General features: G+C 63.9%; 5 protein-coding genes across 5 annotated transcripts in view; 2 read left to right on the top strand and 3 right to left on the bottom strand.

Moving 5' to 3' along the window:
• The window catches only part of H696_02423 (hypothetical protein), a gene marked incomplete at both ends in the record, with an annotated part of 7101 nt that extends 41 nt beyond the window's left edge, over positions 1-7060 (bottom strand). The window contains 14 exons of the mRNA XM_009496325.1: positions 90-1164; positions 1272-1972; positions 2138-2501; positions 2602-2656; positions 2819-2912; positions 3064-3297; positions 3403-3492; positions 3586-3684; positions 3790-3933; positions 4054-4512; positions 4634-5507; positions 5625-5757; positions 5933-6693; positions 6810-7060. Coding sequence (XP_009494600.1) covers positions 90-1164; positions 1272-1972; positions 2138-2501; positions 2602-2656; positions 2819-2912; positions 3064-3297; positions 3403-3492; positions 3586-3684; positions 3790-3933; positions 4054-4512; positions 4634-5507; positions 5625-5757; positions 5933-6693; positions 6810-7060 — 5334 coding nt within the window. The remainder of the gene's footprint in view (positions 1-89; positions 1165-1271; positions 1973-2137; positions 2502-2601; positions 2657-2818; positions 2913-3063; positions 3298-3402; positions 3493-3585; positions 3685-3789; positions 3934-4053; positions 4513-4633; positions 5508-5624; positions 5758-5932; positions 6694-6809) is intronic.
• Positions 7061-7973: 913 nt separating this feature from the next.
• Positions 7974-13774, bottom strand: H696_02422 (hypothetical protein). The gene is made up of 3 exons (XM_009496324.1): positions 11136-13774; positions 9915-10924; positions 7974-9699 (listed from the first exon to the last, which is right to left on the bottom strand). Exons 1-3 carry the CDS (start codon positions 13600-13602, stop codon positions 8158-8160), a joined length of 5019 nt encoding a protein of 1672 aa, XP_009494599.1. The 5' UTR covers positions 13603-13774; the 3' UTR covers positions 7974-8157.
• A 479-nt stretch (positions 13775-14253) lies between these two features.
• H696_02421 (hypothetical protein) lies at positions 14254-15935 on the top strand. The gene is made up of 4 exons (XM_009496323.1): positions 14254-14507; positions 14635-14715; positions 14967-15344; positions 15702-15935. The coding sequence occupies exons 1-4, from the start codon at positions 14319-14321 to the stop codon at positions 15792-15794; spliced, it is 741 nt and encodes a 246-aa protein (XP_009494598.1). The 5' UTR covers positions 14254-14318; the 3' UTR covers positions 15795-15935.
• Positions 15936-16560: 625 nt separating this feature from the next.
• On the top strand, positions 16561-17665 carry H696_02420 (hypothetical protein). The gene is made up of 3 exons (XM_009496322.1): positions 16561-17154; positions 17307-17417; positions 17486-17665. The coding sequence occupies exons 1-3, from the start codon at positions 16753-16755 to the stop codon at positions 17588-17590; spliced, it is 618 nt and encodes a 205-aa protein (XP_009494597.1). The 5' UTR covers positions 16561-16752; the 3' UTR covers positions 17591-17665.
• Positions 17666-17949: 284 nt separating this feature from the next.
• H696_02419 (hypothetical protein) overlaps positions 17950-18466 on the bottom strand; it is a gene marked incomplete at both ends in the record, with an annotated part of 2134 nt that continues 1617 nt past the window's right edge. The window contains one exon of the mRNA XM_009496321.1: positions 17950-18363. Within this exon, the coding sequence (XP_009494596.1) occupies positions 17950-18363 (414 nt within the window). The remainder of the gene's footprint in view (positions 18364-18466) is intronic.

Here is an 18466-nt window from a genome sequence, read left to right as displayed (position 1 = left end):
GGGGGGCTACCTGCCGGATAAAGAGGGGAGGAAGGGAAGCGGGGCAGGCAGGCGGGTGGGCAGATGCCAAAGGCAGGCAGGCGAGGTACGTACACAAGCGCGGCCACCGGACCAGCGTGCGCCCCGGGGAGCTCGGCCCGGGGCTGCGACTGAGTGGTGAAGTTGGGCCCGGTGCCGAAGTTGGCCGCCGCTCGAGAGGGAGAAGGTCCGCGGGAGGGGGGACCCGAGCTGGCCGCCGCAGCCCGAGCAAGGGGCTCCCACAGCCGCAGGGACCCATCACGATGGCCAGTGACAATGGTTCGACAGGTGCCAAGTGTGGAGGAGGATGTCACCGGATCACGAGTGGCTAGGCTCGGGCCCGGGCGGGCGGGCTCCGCCGTGAAGGAAATCTCTCGACTACTGGCATCGCCACTTGCGCCTCCCCCGATGGGCTCCCCGGCCATCGGCCGGGTACCCGTCAGTGAGGAAGATCGGAGCCGCGAAACGAACCCCCAGGAGGGAGTTGCATCACCGCCGTCGCGAGCCACTTGCGATGTGCTCAAGGGGTTCTCATGGCCAGCACGCGATCCGGCAGCCAGCTGCCAGAGTTTAATGAAGCCCGAATTGAAGCCCCCACTGGAGTAGGCCACAGTTTCCCCTCCGATGCCATGGAGTTCGGCATCCGCCGGCCCGGCGAAGACCGTGCTCACGGCATCATGGTGTGGCGGGTGGAAGGTGGACACAAGATCCAACGAGGCCAGGTCGTATGCTCGGACTATGCGATCGCGCGAGGCACACAGCATCAAAGCCGGCCGGGCTGTCAGCCCGTGCATCACATTGCCCCCGGCCGGGACCACGGCAAAGGAGCACGGCGCATCGCGGAACCCCCCACGAAGGCCATTCAATGGCCGACGCATGCGCACATCCCACACGGCAACCCCATGCTCGGCAAAGGTGGCATCGGTCGGATTGGATAGCTGCTGGAAGCCACTCGGCGTCAGGAGGTACCGGCCATCTGGCGCCACGGCCATTGTCACGGGCCGGTGAAGCCACCGAAGCCCGGACCAGGCATCCGCATCGCCGGAAAGAGGCGAGTGCGGTGGGGCCCGTGCATCCACGAAGCCTATGCCCTCGTCATTCAGGTAAAAGGCGAAATTCCCCACGGCCGCCAAACTGTGGATGGGCCTGGAAAGGGAAAGAAAGAAGAAGAAGAAGAAGGGGGCACGGTGAGAAAGGGCGAGGAGGGGCAGGAGGGTGAGTCGGCAGGAGGGGTGACCGAGAAAACAACGTACCCATCGCTCTGGGCCAGCACCGCCCCACCGGACGCCAGCGCCACATCCCAGAGACGGACAGTCCCATCACGCCCGGAGCTGAACAGCTGGGTATCCAGGCTCCGAGCGAAGGGACTCAGCCCCTGGCCGGCGGCATCGCCGCCAAAGTGACGCGGTCCATCTGGGCCATAGATGTCCGCCACATCGGCAAAGCCGTGTCCACCGAGGGCCAGCTGTGTCACGCCCCCTGTATGGCCGACCAGAGTGGCAAAGCGCTGGAGGGTCTGGCGGTTGACGGGAGCGGAGGTTGTGATGGTGTTGCTGCTGTTACTGCGTCCAGGCGACATGTTGGCTGGATGGCCACCCAGCCCCGGCAGCATTGCCTCATCAATGGCCATCGGGGCCGGTGTGCCGGAGGACGGACGAGCCAGGAGGTTCGACTCGCTGGCGGACGGCCCAGCACCCGTGAGCTGTGCTTGGAGGGCGGCAATCTTGGATGCGCGCATCTCCACGGCTAGGCGCTGCTCGGCGATGCTGCGCTGGAGGTGCGAAATGTCCGGCCCGGCTGCCGCAGGCCGAGGGGTGGGAACAGCTTCCGGAGGAGTTGCACCTGCGCCGGCCATTCGCCGGAACTGCTCCAGCTGGGCAGCCAATATGCGGTTGTTGACCCTTGCCGTGACAAGATCCTCGGTCAGGAGCTTAAAGAGTTCTCGAAGCGCTGGCTGCAAATGGGGACAGAGAGAGAGAGAGAGGGAGGGGAGAGAGGCAAGAACAAAGGGTAGAGATGGTGAGAGGGGAGGGGGGGGGGGGCGGCGGGAGAAGTAATTAGAGGGCTTCAAGATGAGAAAAGTCGCATCCCGGGCGCCATCGGCCGGGAGTGTACGCACAAAGGAAAGCCGCGTGTAGATCTCGATGATTGGCATGAACACCTGAGGCTGATCGATGTTCTCGGATGAGGGCTTCGGACTGCCAAAGAGGCCTCGCTGGGCGCCTGACGAGGAGGGGAAGCGCGACCGGTCATCGGACAGGGTTCGATACTGGTTGGACAGCTCGTTTTGGACTTCGGTGATGCGCGAATGGCAGGCCGACAGGGAGGCCTCGACCGCACGCTGAGCCCCCTGCAACCGGTCCTCCACATCCGGGCCTGGTGCCTGGTCGAGCTCTCGCTGGAGGCGGGACAGCTCAGTAACCAGCGAATTGCGCCGCTGCGTTAGCCGCGACAAGACGGCCTCAAGCTCGCGAAGGGAGATGCTATCCATGAGGGAGGGGGAGGGGGGGGGAGGGGGGTGAGTCGGGGCAAAGAAAAGCAAAAAAGGTCCACGCAGGCACGGAGATCGAGAGAGAGGCGCACCAATCCTTGAGCTTGGCATCGAAGCTGGACTTGATCCGAGGGATGTTCTCGCTCGCTGTGATTGCCCGGGCGAAAGGGCCAGGTGCCAAAAGACACATCGGAAGCGATGGACGAGACACGCATTGTGTCAAAATAGGAAAAGGATGGAAGGGGAAAGCAAATGGTGGAAGAAAAAAAAACACAGAAGAGGCGAGAGGCAAAGGAAGATGCCACGAACCGCGCGGCTTGGTGAGGTATCGCGAGCGATCCAGAACACGAAGCTTCTCTCGGGCACTGATGGCTTCCTCGGTTCGCCGACGAAGCTGGCCCTCCTGAATCGGGGTGTAACATGGTAGGCATGCGCATGTGAGTGGGGAAGTGTCGGCGGGAGGGGGAGGGAAAGGAGCCAAATTTGGCGGGGGAAGAAGGGAGAGAAGCGGAAGATGCGCTCGGTGGCTGGGCGGCAGCCGGGGGAAGGCGCACCTTTTGCTCGATATTCCGCTGGAGCTTGCCAATCAGCCCGCTGCTTTGCATCTCGCGCTTCTGCAGGACCTTGATCTCCTGCGCGGCCAACTGACGCTCGCGAAGGTGGTCCCGCTGCTCGGCGCGCATTTTGATGATCAAGTCGCGACGCTGTTGCTCGAGAGTCGCAATCGAGGCCTTCAGTGCCGGCATGTGTTCCTCGATTTTGAGCTTCGACCGGAGGACCTTCTGGTTCTGTGTGTTTGTCGGCAAGAAGCGGGGGGAGTGGTAAGTCGCATGGGTTGGTCTGGCCGATCAGGCGGAGGAGTGGAGCGGGGCGAGCCCCGCGCGGGCACATACTGCCTGGTACTTGGAGCGAAGGTCCGCAATCTGCTCGGTGAGCTGGCGGATGCGCTGATCGTGACGGTCGCGCTCGGCCTCGATGGCACGCTGTATGGTGGGTTAGCGCCATTTTGGGGAGCAGGAGCATGCCTCGGGGGGGGGGGGCGCAGGGAAGGAGGGCGCGAAGCAAAAACAACAAACCTGCTCGCCGGGCTTGGCAGACTGTTTGATGCGGATCAGCGCATTGTCACGCTCGAGGATGAGGCGATTTTTCTCCGCGGTCAGCTCGTTCAGCCGCTCCTGTGGAGGACGCCAGGCAGGAAGGTGACACACATGACCTGTCAGACCGGGGGCAGAAAGGGGCAAAAAATGGCCCGAGGAAGATGCGAAGCAAGCATCACGCACACTGAAGGTGTACCGGAGCTCGGAAAGTTCGACTTCCTTTCGCTCGAGCTCCGTCACAAGCTGAGCCTTCTCCATGATGTCCTCCTTGATCTGGGCGAACTGGCTCAACAACTGACGGGAGTTCTCTGTCGGATTTTCCACCATCTGTTGGAGCAGCCAGGGAAGGGGTTAAACAACAGGGTGGAGAGGGGGAGGGGAGCATGCAGGCAGCCCGGCAATGTGTGCCGGAGGGGGAGAAAGGGAGAAGCCACTGGCGGAGCGCACCGATTGTATCATGCCATTGACCGAGCTCGAGAAGGAGCAGTCCCCTTCTCCGTCGGAGTCGTCTTCCTCGCCATCATCATCCGCACCCTCATCAGCATCATCATCATCATCATCAGTGCCGGATCCATGGTTGAGTGCGGCAGAGCCGCGCCTGCCCTCGGTGGCACGGTCATAATCATCAACATCGCAGGGTGCCTCGGCGAGGGTCGACACACCAACCGGCTCGGCCCCCGGGGCCACGCACAGCGAAGCCGCGTCCAAGGCGCCCTGCTCGACAGGCATGCGGTCCTCACCGCCAGCCAGGAGCGCAGGCTGTTCGCCGTCCACCACCATCGAGGCAGGGGCCTCGTCCCCCGCCTGACTTGTGCCGACGGCCATCATAGTGGGGCTGTGAGCAGCATGCGCGGGCGTATCCGGGGCCACGCTCTCCGCAGCGCTTTCGGCTGCGCGGAGTTTCCGCTGTCGAAAGAGAAGGGCAGCGACGGCGCCGGGGCATGTGACGATTAGAAACAGAAAGCCCTTTGGCGGAGGGAGGGGGGGAAAAAGGAGCGATGAAAAGCCGGCGTGGCTCCAAGCGAACCTCCATCTTCCGGAGACGCCTCTTAACACGGTTGATATCCAGTGGGCGCTCATCCAGCGGGAAAGCCAACGGGGCATCCAGCTCCTCCAATTCGGCCGCCTGCCGAGCACGCAGGTCCTCGACCGTGGCCTCGCTCATGGCCAGGCGCCCGCGCAGCTCGGTAATCTCATCCAGATACTCCTGCAGGACTGTCACAGAGGCGCAATCCACCTCGGGTGCCGTCGGCTCGCCGGCGGCCGGGCCTCCCAGCTCGCCGGCACCGGCATCCACTGGCCTCATGTCATCCTCGGCCGGGGGATCATTGATGCTGCCACATCGCCGGCGCTGTTGGCTGCGGAAAAGGTGTGGCTCTTCAACTGCCCGGAGACGGGCCACCTGCTGGGCCAAGTCGGCACAGCGGTCGCGCAACGAAGCAACCAGGGCCTCCAGACGCCGGCGCTCGGACTCCGAAGCTTGCAGCCGTGCCAACAAATCCGCCGTCGCCCCAGCGGCATGGACACCCGGCCCGCCGGGGGAAGACACACTGAGGGTCGACATCAATGTCGCCGGTGAGGCGGGGTACCCACGCATGCCGAAGCCCGAGCCACTGGGCCGGCCTGGGGCCGGCATGCCGATGCCCCCTTTCAAAGCCCGAAGTTCGGCGCGCATTTCCACCACCTGCCGTCGAAGGCTGAAGAGCTCCTCAACGGCCGCGGCTCCGAGCCCGGGGCCATCGCCAACCGAGAGTTGCTGCACCGACACCACATTCTTGATGTTTCTCGCGCGGCTGGCGTAGTGCAAGGTGGAGGTGGTCTCGGCGGCATTGGCATCGGCCGGGCTGACACAGGCAATCATCAGGGTCTTGCTGTTGCCGCCAAGGGAGTTTTGGAGAAGGCTGCACCATGTGGTGTGAGTTGGGAAGGGTCGCTCCGGCCGGAGGGCAACAGCAAAGGCGCGGGAAAGGAAAGCCGGGAAGGGGGGGGGGGAAAAAAAGAAGAAGGTCCAAACACACCGGGTGAGTTTGGAATCGCGGTATGGGATGAAGGACGACCGCCGAGCTTCGTCACCCAGGGCGGAGATGACATTTCCCAGTGCCAAGAGGCCCATATTAATGTTGATGCCTTCCTTGGCGCGCTCACCGACCGCTGTCACGATGGAAGGCCAAAGCCACCCTAGTCGGTTAGTCACGGGGGAGGGGGGCGGGAAGGGGCGTCGGGAAGGTATCGATAGATAGAGGCAGCGAAAGGAACCCCTGTGGCCGGGGAAGCCGGGCCGTCGAAAGCCCCCTGTCCCCCTTGCCTTCCGGCAGCCATGGCGCACCGTTGGTCTTCTTGAGGCGTTCCGATCCGGCAAGATCGACCAGGTGAAACTTGCTGGTGATAAACTCCACAGTGGCAGCCCCAGAGCCGGATCCGGCGGCTCCGGGTGTCTGCGGCTCGCCGGCCCCCCCGGCATAGCGCTTCTGACGGAGGGTGATGCTGGCGATGGCGTGCGACCGTGACGAGACGAGATTCATGTCGGTACTGGCTGTCGTGCGGGACTGCGCCCCGAGGGAAACCAATGCCAGGAGCTCCAGCGCCGATTCCACATACTCCTCTCGGGCTCCGAGAAGCTCCACGCCGCCGGTGGCCGGGTCATCCTTCAGGCGAATCATCTCGCCGGGGCGCTGGGTAGCCACCATCATGTGGAGCTCTCGCGTACGTGGCTGAAGCAGGTCAATGAACTCCTCATTGTAGAGCTCCAGGAAGGACACGCCAACTTCGAAGGAGGGGGCCGGGCTGCCAGCCTGCTGGGCTTCGGCTCGACGACGGTCAATCTGCTCGAAGATGGAAAAGACCGCCCGCGGCAGGATGCCCAAATGGGTGGTCGGGGCGTGGGTCGGCAGGACAACATCATCAAAGGCCGCATCTTGGGAGGGCCGCGGCGCGGTGATGGACGAAAGTGACCCGGAGTCCGAGCCCATGGTGTAGGTTTTGCCGGAGCCCGTTTGCCCATAGGCGAAAACGGTGGCATTATACCCGTCCATGAAGGCCTCCACCAGGGGCGCCACGCAGGATCCATACAGGTCCTCCTGCGAGTGGCTTTCGGACGGGGAGAGGCGTGTGAGAAGGGGCAAACAGAAGACCGGGATGAGATCTTCCATGCCAGGAGGCGCGTGGTGCGAGGGGGGGGGGGAGCATCAGCACTGTCCACGCACTTGGAGTCAAAAACATAGTCAAACGCGAAAACCCGGTCACGCCCGTTGATTACCACCGGCAGACCAACACCGCCGCGGGGAACCGCACGCGTTACCACGCTGATTGCCCCGGCCTCGAGCTCGGAATCCCCCAGAGGACGGATGCGCACGGCCACCTTGACTGAGGACGTGTCACCGCCATCGGGGTCGGCATTTGAGGGCAGACCGGGGTCGGTGGCGGCTGGTGGCTCGGTGAGAAGCCCCTGCGTCATCGGGTGTCCCAAAGATCGGTCGTGTCTGCCAATCCAGGCCACGGCGGCGCGAGGGGGGCTCAGAGGGAGATGAGGGTGGGGGTGGCAGGCAAAGGAGCACCGCCGGCCGGATGGGGCAAGGGGAAGGACAGAGAGGGGCGAGAGGGAAGGAAATGGAGTTGGCTAGAATGGAGGAGGTGTCTTGCCCCTCCTTCGCTCCCGCCCGAAGGCCTGTTCGACTGGTGACACAAATCCCCCGTTGATGCGTTCAGGCATTTTCTCTCCGGCAGGTCGAACAGCCTTCCACTCAGAAGCACACACCAACTGGCGGCGCCCATACCCGGGGCGGGCGGGCGGGCGGGCGGGGGCGGACAGACTACGCGACAGAAATTCAAATTCGCCAGATCGCGGGGCGCCCGGTGCCGATCGCCAACGGCTGCGGCATGTGAGCCTGGCGCGTGACGGGCCCGGATGCTGCCAACGCACATATGCGCCGGCTCCGTTGGTATCCGATGGGGATGGGGGTGTACATTGTGTATTGTGTGATAGGGAGGAGGGGGAAGGGGGGGGGGGGGAACGGGAAGCGCCCGCGCGCCGGTGGGTGGCAAAGTGGGGGCATCTTGCACACGCGCGGTCCTCCCCCCCCCCACACACAAAAGAGGGAGAAGGGGGAGGGAGGGGAGGAAACAGAAGACAAGCCATCTCGCTCAGGAGAGGAGGCTGCATCCGATTGGAGAGCCCGAAAAGATCTAGAAAGGTTGGTAGGGGGGGGGGGAGGGCTGCCCAAAAAGGTGACACATGCCAGCGAGCGAAAAGAGCGAGGGATCTAGTTTCCCCTTGCCCATGTCGCTGGCAGATCCGGTGCCGTGGCCACCATGGAATCGCCTGTTTCACTTGGGGTGGACACGAGGAGAGGGAGAGGTAAGGGCGGGGGGGGGGGGGGAGGGGGGGAGGGAGGACATGTGCAGTCCCAAATCCCCCCTCCCCGGGAATGGACGCGTGCCTTTCTTTGTGACACAGAATCCACGGCCCTTCGCCGAGGAGGAGGAGGAGGGGGAGGGAGGCAGAAAAAAAGAGCCCCTGCTCCTCCTGCGCCCCTCCATTCCAAGCTACTCCCTTCAGGAGGCGGGGCTCTTGTCCTTCTTCTTGCCGTGCGAAAAGACCGAGCTCGTGTCGCCCTTCCGCCGGCGGAAGGTGGGCTTGCCACGCTTCGGGGAGCTGGAGCCAGACCCATCGTCATCGTCATCGAAAAGCCGGAAGCCGGCCACCTTGGGCGTCGCAGCGCCCGAGCCAGACAGCCAACGTGCGGACGACGCGCCGGGAGCCGTAGCAGCACTGCTCTTGGCCGCCGGGCGGGGGGGCAGCGGCTTGCCCGCGTGAGCCTTGACGCTGGCCTCCAGGACCTGGGGGTCCAGGGATTCCAGACGGTGCGCGGCCAGGTCCTCGCCCTTGCGCGCGGCCACGATGGCCGCCGCCGCATCGGCCAGCTCCCGGCGAGGCTCGCCAGTCAGCAGACCATGGTCGAACCGGGCCGCGCCGGCCACCAGAGACTCGGCGTAGGCCAGCTCCCGGCGCATGCTCGGCGTCATGCCAGCCATGTCCGGCTGGTTGAGCAAGTGACGGAACTGGGCCTGCTCCTCGGCCTCGGCGTCCTTCAGCATGCGCAGGGCGCGGTTGTACTTGCTCCGGGTAATACCGCCACCCATGCCACCGACACCGCCGGCGAAGCGCGACTGCTCGCCATACATGAGATACGCCAGGCTGGTGTTGTCGTAGATCGGCTCGCCGGCCAGCAGGCGCTCCACGCGGGCCAGCTTCTCCTCGGGAGAGACATCATCCTCATCATCCGGGTCCTGGCCATTGGCGTCCGCACGGTCGCCAGCACCAGCGGCGTCATCGCCATCGCCAGCGTCATCGCCAGCGTCATCGCCATTCTCGGCCAGCTCGCGCGCTGCGCGCTTCCGACGCACACCCTCAACGGCCAGGGCACTGACCGGGTCCTCCGGGTCATGCTCAATCTCGAAGCGCTCGTCATCCGACACAAGGCCCTCGTCGATCGTGTTGACGGCCCGCTCAATGGAAGCCCTCACATCTTCGAAGGTGATGGCCTGGTGATCGTGCGGCGAGGTGACATTCTCCCAGAAGATGGCACGGGCCTCCTGCTTGGCCTTCTGCCGGGCGGTGATCACAAACTCATGCGGCCAAAGATTACCCCAGAAGGTGGTTCGCGCATCCTTCAGAAGCTCCGTCCCATGCGAGCGACTGACCACCCGCCGGGTGACCTGGCCATCGATGACATCCACGCGGCCCTGCTCATCGGGAATTCCACTCCCAGTTGCACCGCCATACATCGGGGCCTCCTCGGCCGGGACCTTCTTGGTGGTAGCCTCGCACACGTCGAGCAGGACATGCCCAGTGCGGATGAGGGGCGATCGCAAGATTCGCGGCCAGGAGTACGCCGCGTCCTCGATCGGGACCAGGGTACTGTCAGGCGGCACCGTCGGCCGCCGGCCGCGTCGCAACACCAGATACGAGAATTTCTCGTCCTCCAGGGTGTTCGGCGACTGGCGGACTTCGCGATTCTCCACCACCCGCTGGCCGCGCTGGACGAAGTGACACCAAGAGGCCGCACCCATCGGGCACTCGGCCTCATGAGGGCACTTGAGGCGGTGACAGGGGGGGGGGGGGGCAGGGCGAAGGAGGAGGAGGGAAGGACCAATGGAAATGGCATCAGGAGAATGTCAGCGAACCATGGCAGGGGGAGGGGGGGGGGAAGAGGAGGGGAGAAAGATAGATGGAAACGAAAGAGAAAAAAAAACAGCAGGACGAGGCAGCAGGACAAATGGGGCAAGCTGCCGCCCACGGGAACACTTACCGGTGCGAGAATGTGTCCACCCGGCAGGTCGCCAGTGATGAGCAGGTCTCGAGCCATGAGAATGTTGTCGAAGCCGGTCGGCGTGCCGGGCTCAATGATGACCAGCGTGTCTTTGGTGTGCTCCCACAGACGCTTGATCATGTACTGGCGCGCCTCGAAGGAGGGCAGCTCCGACAAAGAGTAACTGGCCACCACCAAATCCGCGGAGCTCAAACGCTCCGGGATGCCATGGGCCTGGTGGAAGCGCAGCTGCAGCGGCCGACGCTGGTCAATCAGTCCCACGGCATTCTCGCCCTCCCGGCCGGTGGGCATGATGATGTTGAAGGCCACCTTTTCCGGGTGCATGCGCCGGGCCGCGCGCAACATGGTATCCGATGCGTCGATGCCATCCACATATGTCAGCGAGCCGTCCACGGTTGAGCGCCAAATGTGCGTGGCAGCCCAGATGGACGTCCCGGGACCAGTGCCAAAGTCCAACATGGACACCGGGGCGAAGTTCGGGACACGCTTGCGAATCTCATTGAAGACGCGCCGGTTGACATTGTACGTGGAGGAGAACCGCGTGGCCAGGTAGGTGGCCACCTGCAAGTCGGTGTACCGCTTTTTCGGGGCCAAAGACGGCACGGGAATGCGCTTCTGAGCGGCCTTGGCCGCGGCGGCGGCCTTGGCCGCTGCCTCCGCCGCCCGGGCTGCCTCCGCGCGAAGGCGCTTGCGCACAACGGGCGTCGGGGCGCCATTCTCCCCGGCGGGGATGGAAATGACCTCCACCGAGTCCGGCCCGGGGAGCGCTGCGACGGCGGCCTGCTGGTCGGCTGGCGGCAGCAGACCTGCGGAGGGCGGTGCGGCCGGATTCTGGAGCAGGCGCTGGGCGGTCTCCTGCTGCAGTAGCAGCTGGTTCATCTTGAGGTTCAGCAGGCGAAGATTCTTCGCACTCGGGAGCCTGACGCGGGACTTGTCGGCCTCGGAACGCGCAGCAAGGTGCTCACGCTGCAAGTCACGAAGATTGAAGGCTACGGCACAAGGAGCAGGCATCCAGCAAACAAGGGGGAGGGGAGGGGGGGGGTGGGGGGGGGGGGAGAGATAGAGAACGGCATCACAGGGTCAGTTGACCGGAGAGAAGGGAGAGGGAGGACCCAAATAGGAAGGGCCAGCGCCAGGGAAGGAGGGGGACGCAGGAAGAGGGCGAGAAGGGGAAGGAGAAGGACCACGGAAAGGACGCACACTTGAGAATCTCACGCATGGGCTTGTACAGCTCAACCGGCAGGCGCATCAGCCCGACAAAGAAATTGGCATATTGCCCCACCGGGGTCAGCTTCTTCGAGCGGACCGAGGAGAAGGAGTCATCCCCCAGGAGCCGAGTGGCCATCGGATCGGCCCTGTGCTTGGCAGCCGGGTCATCGAGGGCCGTCCATTCCGGGTCATTCGGCGGCGGCAGGGTCAAGTCCGTCTCCTGAATGTACCCCCGCATGATGGCCGGATGGCCGCCCTGCCCATAGAGGGTGTCCATGTCCAGCCCCTCCGGCAGAGGGGTCACCAGCCGGGGGACTTGCATGGCCCGGATGCGCGTGACACGCTCGAGCTTGGCCTCCTCCTCTGGAGTGGGCGGGGCCACGGCCAGCATCTCGATCAGCTGCTGCTTGCGGGCACGAGCCTCATTCTTGGCAACCTGAGTCAAAAGAGCCCGATGCTTGAGCTGCTCCTTCTCCTCCGGGGAAATGGTGGCATCGTAGGCGGCTCGATTGGCGGCGTGCTTCTTCCGCCGGACTTCCGATCGGCCTCCGGCCGAGAAGAGGTTGCTCATGGAGGCCTCATCAAAGAAGTCCCCATCGTCATCGGAGAAGCTGAGGTCCTCATCGGAGAAGGGAGTCTCCATCAAGGGATCATCCGAGTAATTGCCCGCCAGGCTGAAATCATCATCCTCCAGGTTCATGTACTCAAGTTGGTCTTCGGTTCGGGCCCGCTCAAAGGCAGCCGGATCTTCGGGGAAGCTGTCCAACTGCAGGAGAATGTGCCGAGGCACCGGGCGACCCTCGGAGTGCAGCTTCCGGGCCACCTTCGCCGGGTCAAGATGGTCAGGGTCATCCATCGCGCCGAGGGACTTGCCCTCGGCCATATAGTGGCCGGGATCCCGCTCGAGATCTCGGAGCTCCTGGAAGGTGTCCGAAGCGGCGGCAAGCTGCTGCATTTGCATTTGCTGAAGCTTACTCCGGCCCGGCAGGAGGGCCTCGCGGAATTCCATCTCCTCGGCCAGGCGCTGGCGCTCGGCCTCGGCCTGGCGATTGGCCGCTGCCGCGGCGTTGGAGGTGTTGCGAATGCGACCGCGACGACCGCCCTCGGGCCTTTCCGCATCCGGGACACTGGCCGGAGCCTCGGCCGTCGTGCTGGGCTTGGGGTCTTCCGCGGCCGGAGCCACCTCCGGCTTATTCAGCCCGATCTCCGTCGGCGCATCACGGAAGAGACCCTCGGTGCTATCGAGCGAAGATTGGGACGCAATCGACAGCGAGGTGAAGACCTTGTGCAAGAAGTCCGGGTTGGTGTGCATGAAGATCTGGATTCGACGCTTGTCCTCCTCGGCCAGGCGACCATCCACGGCGAAGATCAGATCCCGGAGAAGACGCCGCGTGCTGGGCGTGTAGTCCTTCAGGGTGGCCTGCAGGGCGCTGATCAGGGCCTGATCGCTTTCGGTTTCCTGGCTTCGACGCGCCCGGTCAGACTGGCCAGGCGCCTGGTCCAGAGTGGGTCGCAGGGACTTCGGCAAGTACGGCATGTTGGAGGACTCCATGCGGATTTGGTGGAGCTGCACCAAATTCTTGTGCTCGGCACGCATGCGATCCCGATAGTTGTACACACGCAGGGCCAACTGCTCCGGAGTGAGGGCAGACTCCAGCTCGCCAGGGCCCAGGGGCAGTGTGTCCCGGCTGAAAAGCTGCCGCAGGGCGAAGTCATGCGAGGGGTTGTCATACTCCTGGGCATACATCAGCATCTGGACGCGGTTGAAGGGCCGACCATCGGCCGCGTGGTCCGGCAGCTGCCGAAGCATGCGCTCCACGCCGAAGAAATCCTTGAGTTCCTCAATGGCGTAAAGATCCTCCGAGAGCTGCGTCCGACGGAGAGCCTGTGCACGGGTCTCCCGGGGCAGGAGCAAGGGCTCGCCATTGGCCAGGATGTGATCCACATCGTACATCGGGAACTGGCGGTTGTAGGGCCGGTTGATTTTGCCCCGGCGCGAGCGGATTCGACGATCCGGCCGCTCGCCCCCCAATCGGGGACCCTTCAACAGGCTATCAAGAGACCCGGCACCGGCTGCCGACAGCTGGCGTTGCTCATGCTCCAGGGCGGAACGGATGAATTCCGGGGAAAGGGTGTTCATCTCCGAGTCGGAGTCACCCGCGAAGGGATGCCCATAATCATTGTCGGAGCTGCTCAAATCGAAAGGGTCAAAGTCATCGCCGAAGGCAACGGCCGTGGCGGGGTCGCGTGCCTGCTCTCGGAGGAAGGAATTCAACCGGACATCCACAGGAGGGGCATTCTCCTCGTCGGAGCTAGTCCCCGGGAAGGCCGCGGCCGCCTTGGCCGCGGGGTTGGTGCCGTTGGCTGCTGACCGGGCGCCACGGCTCCGGCCGGAGTACCGGGCGACTCCCAGCGGCAGGGGAGCCGACCGGCGAGTGAGCGCGGCCAGCCGCAGCATCGGGAGGAAAGGAGCAGCGGGTGTTGGGGGAGGGAAAGGAAACCTGGGTTGCTAGCGGGGGAGAAGAAGAGAGGGGAAGAACGAGGAGGAGGACCAGGCGAAAAAGGGGAGAGGAAGAGGGGGGGGGGCGAAAAGGGAGCCCGCGGGAAGGCGGGCAAGGTCAAGGGATGTGGGGGGGGGGGGGGGGGGGGTGGAAGGCAAGTAACAAATGTCCGGAGGGACAGCGGGCTCGGCCAGGGGGGCTTTTCTTTTGTCGCCAACTCAGCTGGCCAAGAAGGCCGTACCGGACACCACCACCGAAGAAAGAACAAGGGAAGGGTGCGAGCAGAGGACGGGTGAGTCGGTGGCCAAGGTGGTGGTGGAGGGGTGGGGGGGGGCATCGTGTTGCACCGGTCCACGAGGCATCCCGCCGGAGGGCGCCCGCAAGATCTCCACGTGCCATTTCTCCGTTAAGCGTGATCTACCATCTTCAGAACCAGACGTGGCATTACAAGACCCGTCTAATGGCGGAGAAGCACAGTCGGGATCTCTGATCAAGTAACCCAAAGGCGGAGTGGAGGGGCGGGGGGGGGGGATGAGCGGGTGCGGGTGCGGACCCTTTTGAAGGGGCGGCGTGAGACCCCGTCTGTGTGGCATCACCTCTCGACCATACCACAGCCCCCTCCCTCCTCCTACCCGTCTCCCCCTCCCCCTTCCGCTCCCCCATACCCGACACCATGGTTCCCATTGCAGTCTCCTTCGCCTCGAAGGCCGAGCTTTCTGCCCACCTCCGGTCCTCCACCTCCCCGGAGCAGCTGGTTGTGATTTACATTTGGGCTGACTGGCACCCTTCGCATGCGAATATGGCCAAGGTTTTCGCCAGCCTCGGTGTCAAGTACTCCCATGCCAACATCCAGCTCCTGACGGTACGTCTCATCTTGGATCCACCCCACTTGCTCCCTCTGCACCCGGTGGGTGTGACTTGTGGCGCGACAAAAGGCCTCACGCCCGTCATAAAATGAAACTGACGCACTGCAAACTGCCAAACCACAGCTCGATGCGTCGGCCGACTCCAGCTCCGCTCTTCTGAGCGAGCTCGACGTCGAGGCTGTCCCGACCTTCCTCTTCTTCAAGGTGTGTCCACACCTGCCCCCTCCCATCCTCCCCTCTCCCCCGTCCCCCGCTCCCTCACTTGTCCATCCGTTTGATGGCTGCCTGCCAGTGTCTCGCCCTGCAACCCATATCTACATATACACACGCAGACACACACACGCAGACACACACACGTAGACACACACACGTAGACACACACACACACACATCCTCACATCCTCACATCCTCACATCCTCACATCCTCACACCTGCTCCTCGACCCTTGCCATAGAACTCCACCCCGGTCGGCCGTGTGTCGGGCTCCAGCCCGCAGCTCTTGAACCAGCAGTTCGCTGCGGCTCTGTCGGCCTCGGTCCCGGTGGCTGAGCCCGCTCCCACCGCGACCCCCACGCCGGCTCCCGCCCCGAATGCCGCGGATCTGGTGCCGGCTAACCTGCCGCTGCAGGAGCGCCTGGCCCAGCTGGTGGCGGTGGCCCCGTGTACCATCTTCATCAAGGGCACCCCGGAGAAGCCGCGCTGTGGCTTCACCCGCCAGCTGTTGCAGATCCTCCATGACAACAATGTGTCCTTCGCCTCGTTTGACATCCTCGAGGACAATGAGGTGCGCGAGGGCCTGAAGAAGTTCAGCGACTGGCCCACCTACCCCCAGGTGTACGCAAATGGCGAGCTCGTGGGCGGGCTGGACATCCTTCGGGAGGTGGTGGCCTGTGGCGTGCTGGCCGACATGCTGCCGATCCGCGCGGCCACCCCGGCCCCTGCGGCCCCCACGCCTGCCGCTGCGGCCCCGGGCCAGACTTTGGAGGATCGTCTGCGCGCGCTCATCACGCGTGAGCCCATCATGCTCTTCATGAAGGGCAACCCGGCGCAGCCGCGCTGTGGCTTCAGTCGCCAGATCGTGGCCCTCCTCCAGAAGCACACCACCGCCTTCGGGACTTTCGACATCCTCGAGGACAACGAGGTGCGCGAGGGCCTGAAGAAGTTCAGCGACTGGCCCACCTACCCTCAGGTGTATGTTAAGGGCGAGCTTCTCGGCGGCCTGGACATCCTCAAGCAGATGGATGCCGGGGACGAGCTGGCCGAGTATCTCGGTCTCGAGTAATGCGCATGTGTGCATGTGTATGTGCGCACATGCATGCGCGCACCCCGGCGACCATGCATCCTCCTAGACTCTCTGCGGGTGAGATCCGACCGAGCAGCCGGCGGGGGGGCACCCATCAAAAATACACCCAACAAAATATGCTTTCCACCCTGTGTGTTGCCTCGTGCGTGTGGCAACATGTGCGTCCCTCCCCAACACCCACGCTCCCCCCTCCTTGGTATTATATCGGGGGGGGGGAAGCCTTGTCTCGGCTACAAAAGATGCCCAGGCTGACATGTGCCGAAACTGCCCACGGTCCGGGGTGATCGAGAAGGGCCCAGAATGGTGCCCAGGCCCCGGCGGCGTCAGACTATCGTGAGCGAGGTGCTGATGTATTCTGGGATTGGGGAATAGTTGTCCTGTGCTGGTATTCAAGACTCGGCCTCGATCCTCCAACCTTGCTGCCCGTCGAGTGCCCCAGACAAAGACCACAGCAGGGGCGCAGACCGGGGGGGGGGGGGCAACCAGCCCCCCGCCGGGGGGGGAGGAAAAAAAAAAAAGGGGAAAAAAAAGGACGGGGAGCGGGCCAGGCCCCAAAAAGGCCCACGAGAAAAAGAAAAAAAAAGAACAAAAAACCACACAGAAGGGTAAAGAAAACAACCATTTATTCCCCCCCGGGGTCAATTCTTTCCCCGGGCCCCCCCCCCCCCCCCCCCCGTTGTGGCCGAGGTGTGTTCCCCACGCTCCTGCCTCCCCCGGCCGCCCCGCATCCCCGAGGTACCGGGGGGGGGGGTGTCGCCGACACGACCGATCTATATCCCTGGTTCAGGCATCATGCCAAAATGCAGCCCTCTTGGGTGCGTTCGGCATAGGAGGAGGGCAACACCCAATCCCCCTTGCCTTCCCCCACTTTCGCCCCCTTTCGCCCACTTTCCATATCCCTGGCGGATATTCCCTTTCGTGTCTCAAGCCCCTAAGCATGACCACCAACAGCATCCCCCTTGCCGATGTCGCTGGCCAGTTCGACCAGGCCACCCCTGGCACCCCGGGCCACTTTGTCGTGGCCGCTCCGGATGCAGATGTCGTTGATGCGGAGTTCGTGATCGCCGGCTTTGTCGACGTCAAGGTGTCCCCCGCTGGCGAGGGTGTCTTTGCTGTGACTGCCACCCGCCCGGCCGAGGACTTTGTTGGTGCCCTCACCCTGAAGGACCGCCAGGCGGTGACTGCCACCGCCGACGAGGAGGAGGACCTCATTGATGAGAGCACCCTTCTGGAGGAGCAGGATTACGACGCCCCGGCCGCTGCCGCGGAGGAGGACTCCTGTGGCCCGGCGGTCATGCGCGCCTGTGCCGACTGCTCCTGTGGCTTCGCTGACGAGCTGGTACGACCACCTTGGCCTTCCGCCTCTTGCCACGCCCCTCCTCTCCGGGCACCTGCCGCGCGCGCGCGCGCGCCCCCACGCGCATCTTTGTTTCATCGTATCTTACCATCGGGACCAACATTGACTGGTGACACCTCCACGCGCTGCCACAGGCCCGTATCAAGGCCGAGGACTCCGGTGCCACGGATGCCTTCAAGCCGACCATCCTGGATGCCAAGACCGGGAAGGCTGCCATGCCGGTGGCCAACTCCTCTTGCGGGAGCGTGCGTATGCTTTTGCCGATTCTTGCCCATGCTCCTGGCCCTCCCCTCTAATCCTCCCTCCCCCTCAGTGTAACCTGGGTGACGCTTTCCGCTGTGCCGGCTGTCCGTATCGCGGTCTCCCTGCCTTCCGCGACGGCGAGACTGTCGTCCTGGATCTCGGTGACGACATTTGATTGGCCCATGCCACTGGTGCATATGTTCCCGAGTGCGCATGCTTGCGCGCATGAGCGTGTGTGTGTGTGTGTGTGTGTGTGTGTGTCCATGAGCATGTACACTGAAAGCACACATACACACATGCGCGCTCACGTCCAAAATTGCCCTGGTTCGGTGCCCCTAAAAGATATACCCCCCACACACACAATAGATCGCATAGTTCACCTGAGGCATGCAAGGGAATAGTCGGGAGGGAACTTAATCAGGCTTGTTGCCGCATCCGGGAGGGCGGAGGAGGGGAGAGGGAGGCTAAAAGTGAACGACATTGGTTGTGGTACATTGGATTCGCGAAGAGAAGGCTCAGCGAGCAAAGGGCCCCCTACAGCCTGATTGACCGCAGTCGCACCGGCCGAGCATCGCCAAACACGGTTGTCGGGATACGATCCACCGACGGGGGGGGGTCCTTTTCGGCGACATGGTCGACGGGCTTCGCGGGCCCTGTTCCCGGTAGTATATCTGTACGGACGGTGCCGGCGGCACGGGCTCGCTGCCGGGCGCTGAAGTACGCATCGATCGGCTCCTGTCGAAGGGAGGCCAGGGCCATGGCATCGCCACTCGGCCGGACTGCATGGCTTGGATCGTCGGCCGGCGACATGAAGTACTCGACATTCGAGGGCCGGAAGCTGGGGCACATCCATGCGTTGTCGGACTGGGCGCTGGTCGCCGAGATGCGCAGCAAGTCCGCCCGGTAGACGGGATGTGACATGATCTCGCTCGGCAGGAGGCTGGCGAACTGGTGGCCGCCAGGGAGGGGGGGGGGGGGCGAGCAAAAGCGGAGAGGGTGAGAATGATGTGCCAAGTGCAGGAGCCCGATGGAGGGCGGCGAGGGAAGCCAA

This window comes from Fonticula alba (genome assembly GCF_000388065.1).
Source record: "Fonticula alba strain ATCC 38817 unplaced genomic scaffold supercont2.3, whole genome shotgun sequence".
NCBI classification, from domain to species: Eukaryota; order Rotosphaerida; family Fonticulaceae; genus Fonticula; species Fonticula alba.
Note: the sequence above shows the minus strand (reverse complement) of the source record. Positions and strands in the feature narration are given on the sequence as shown.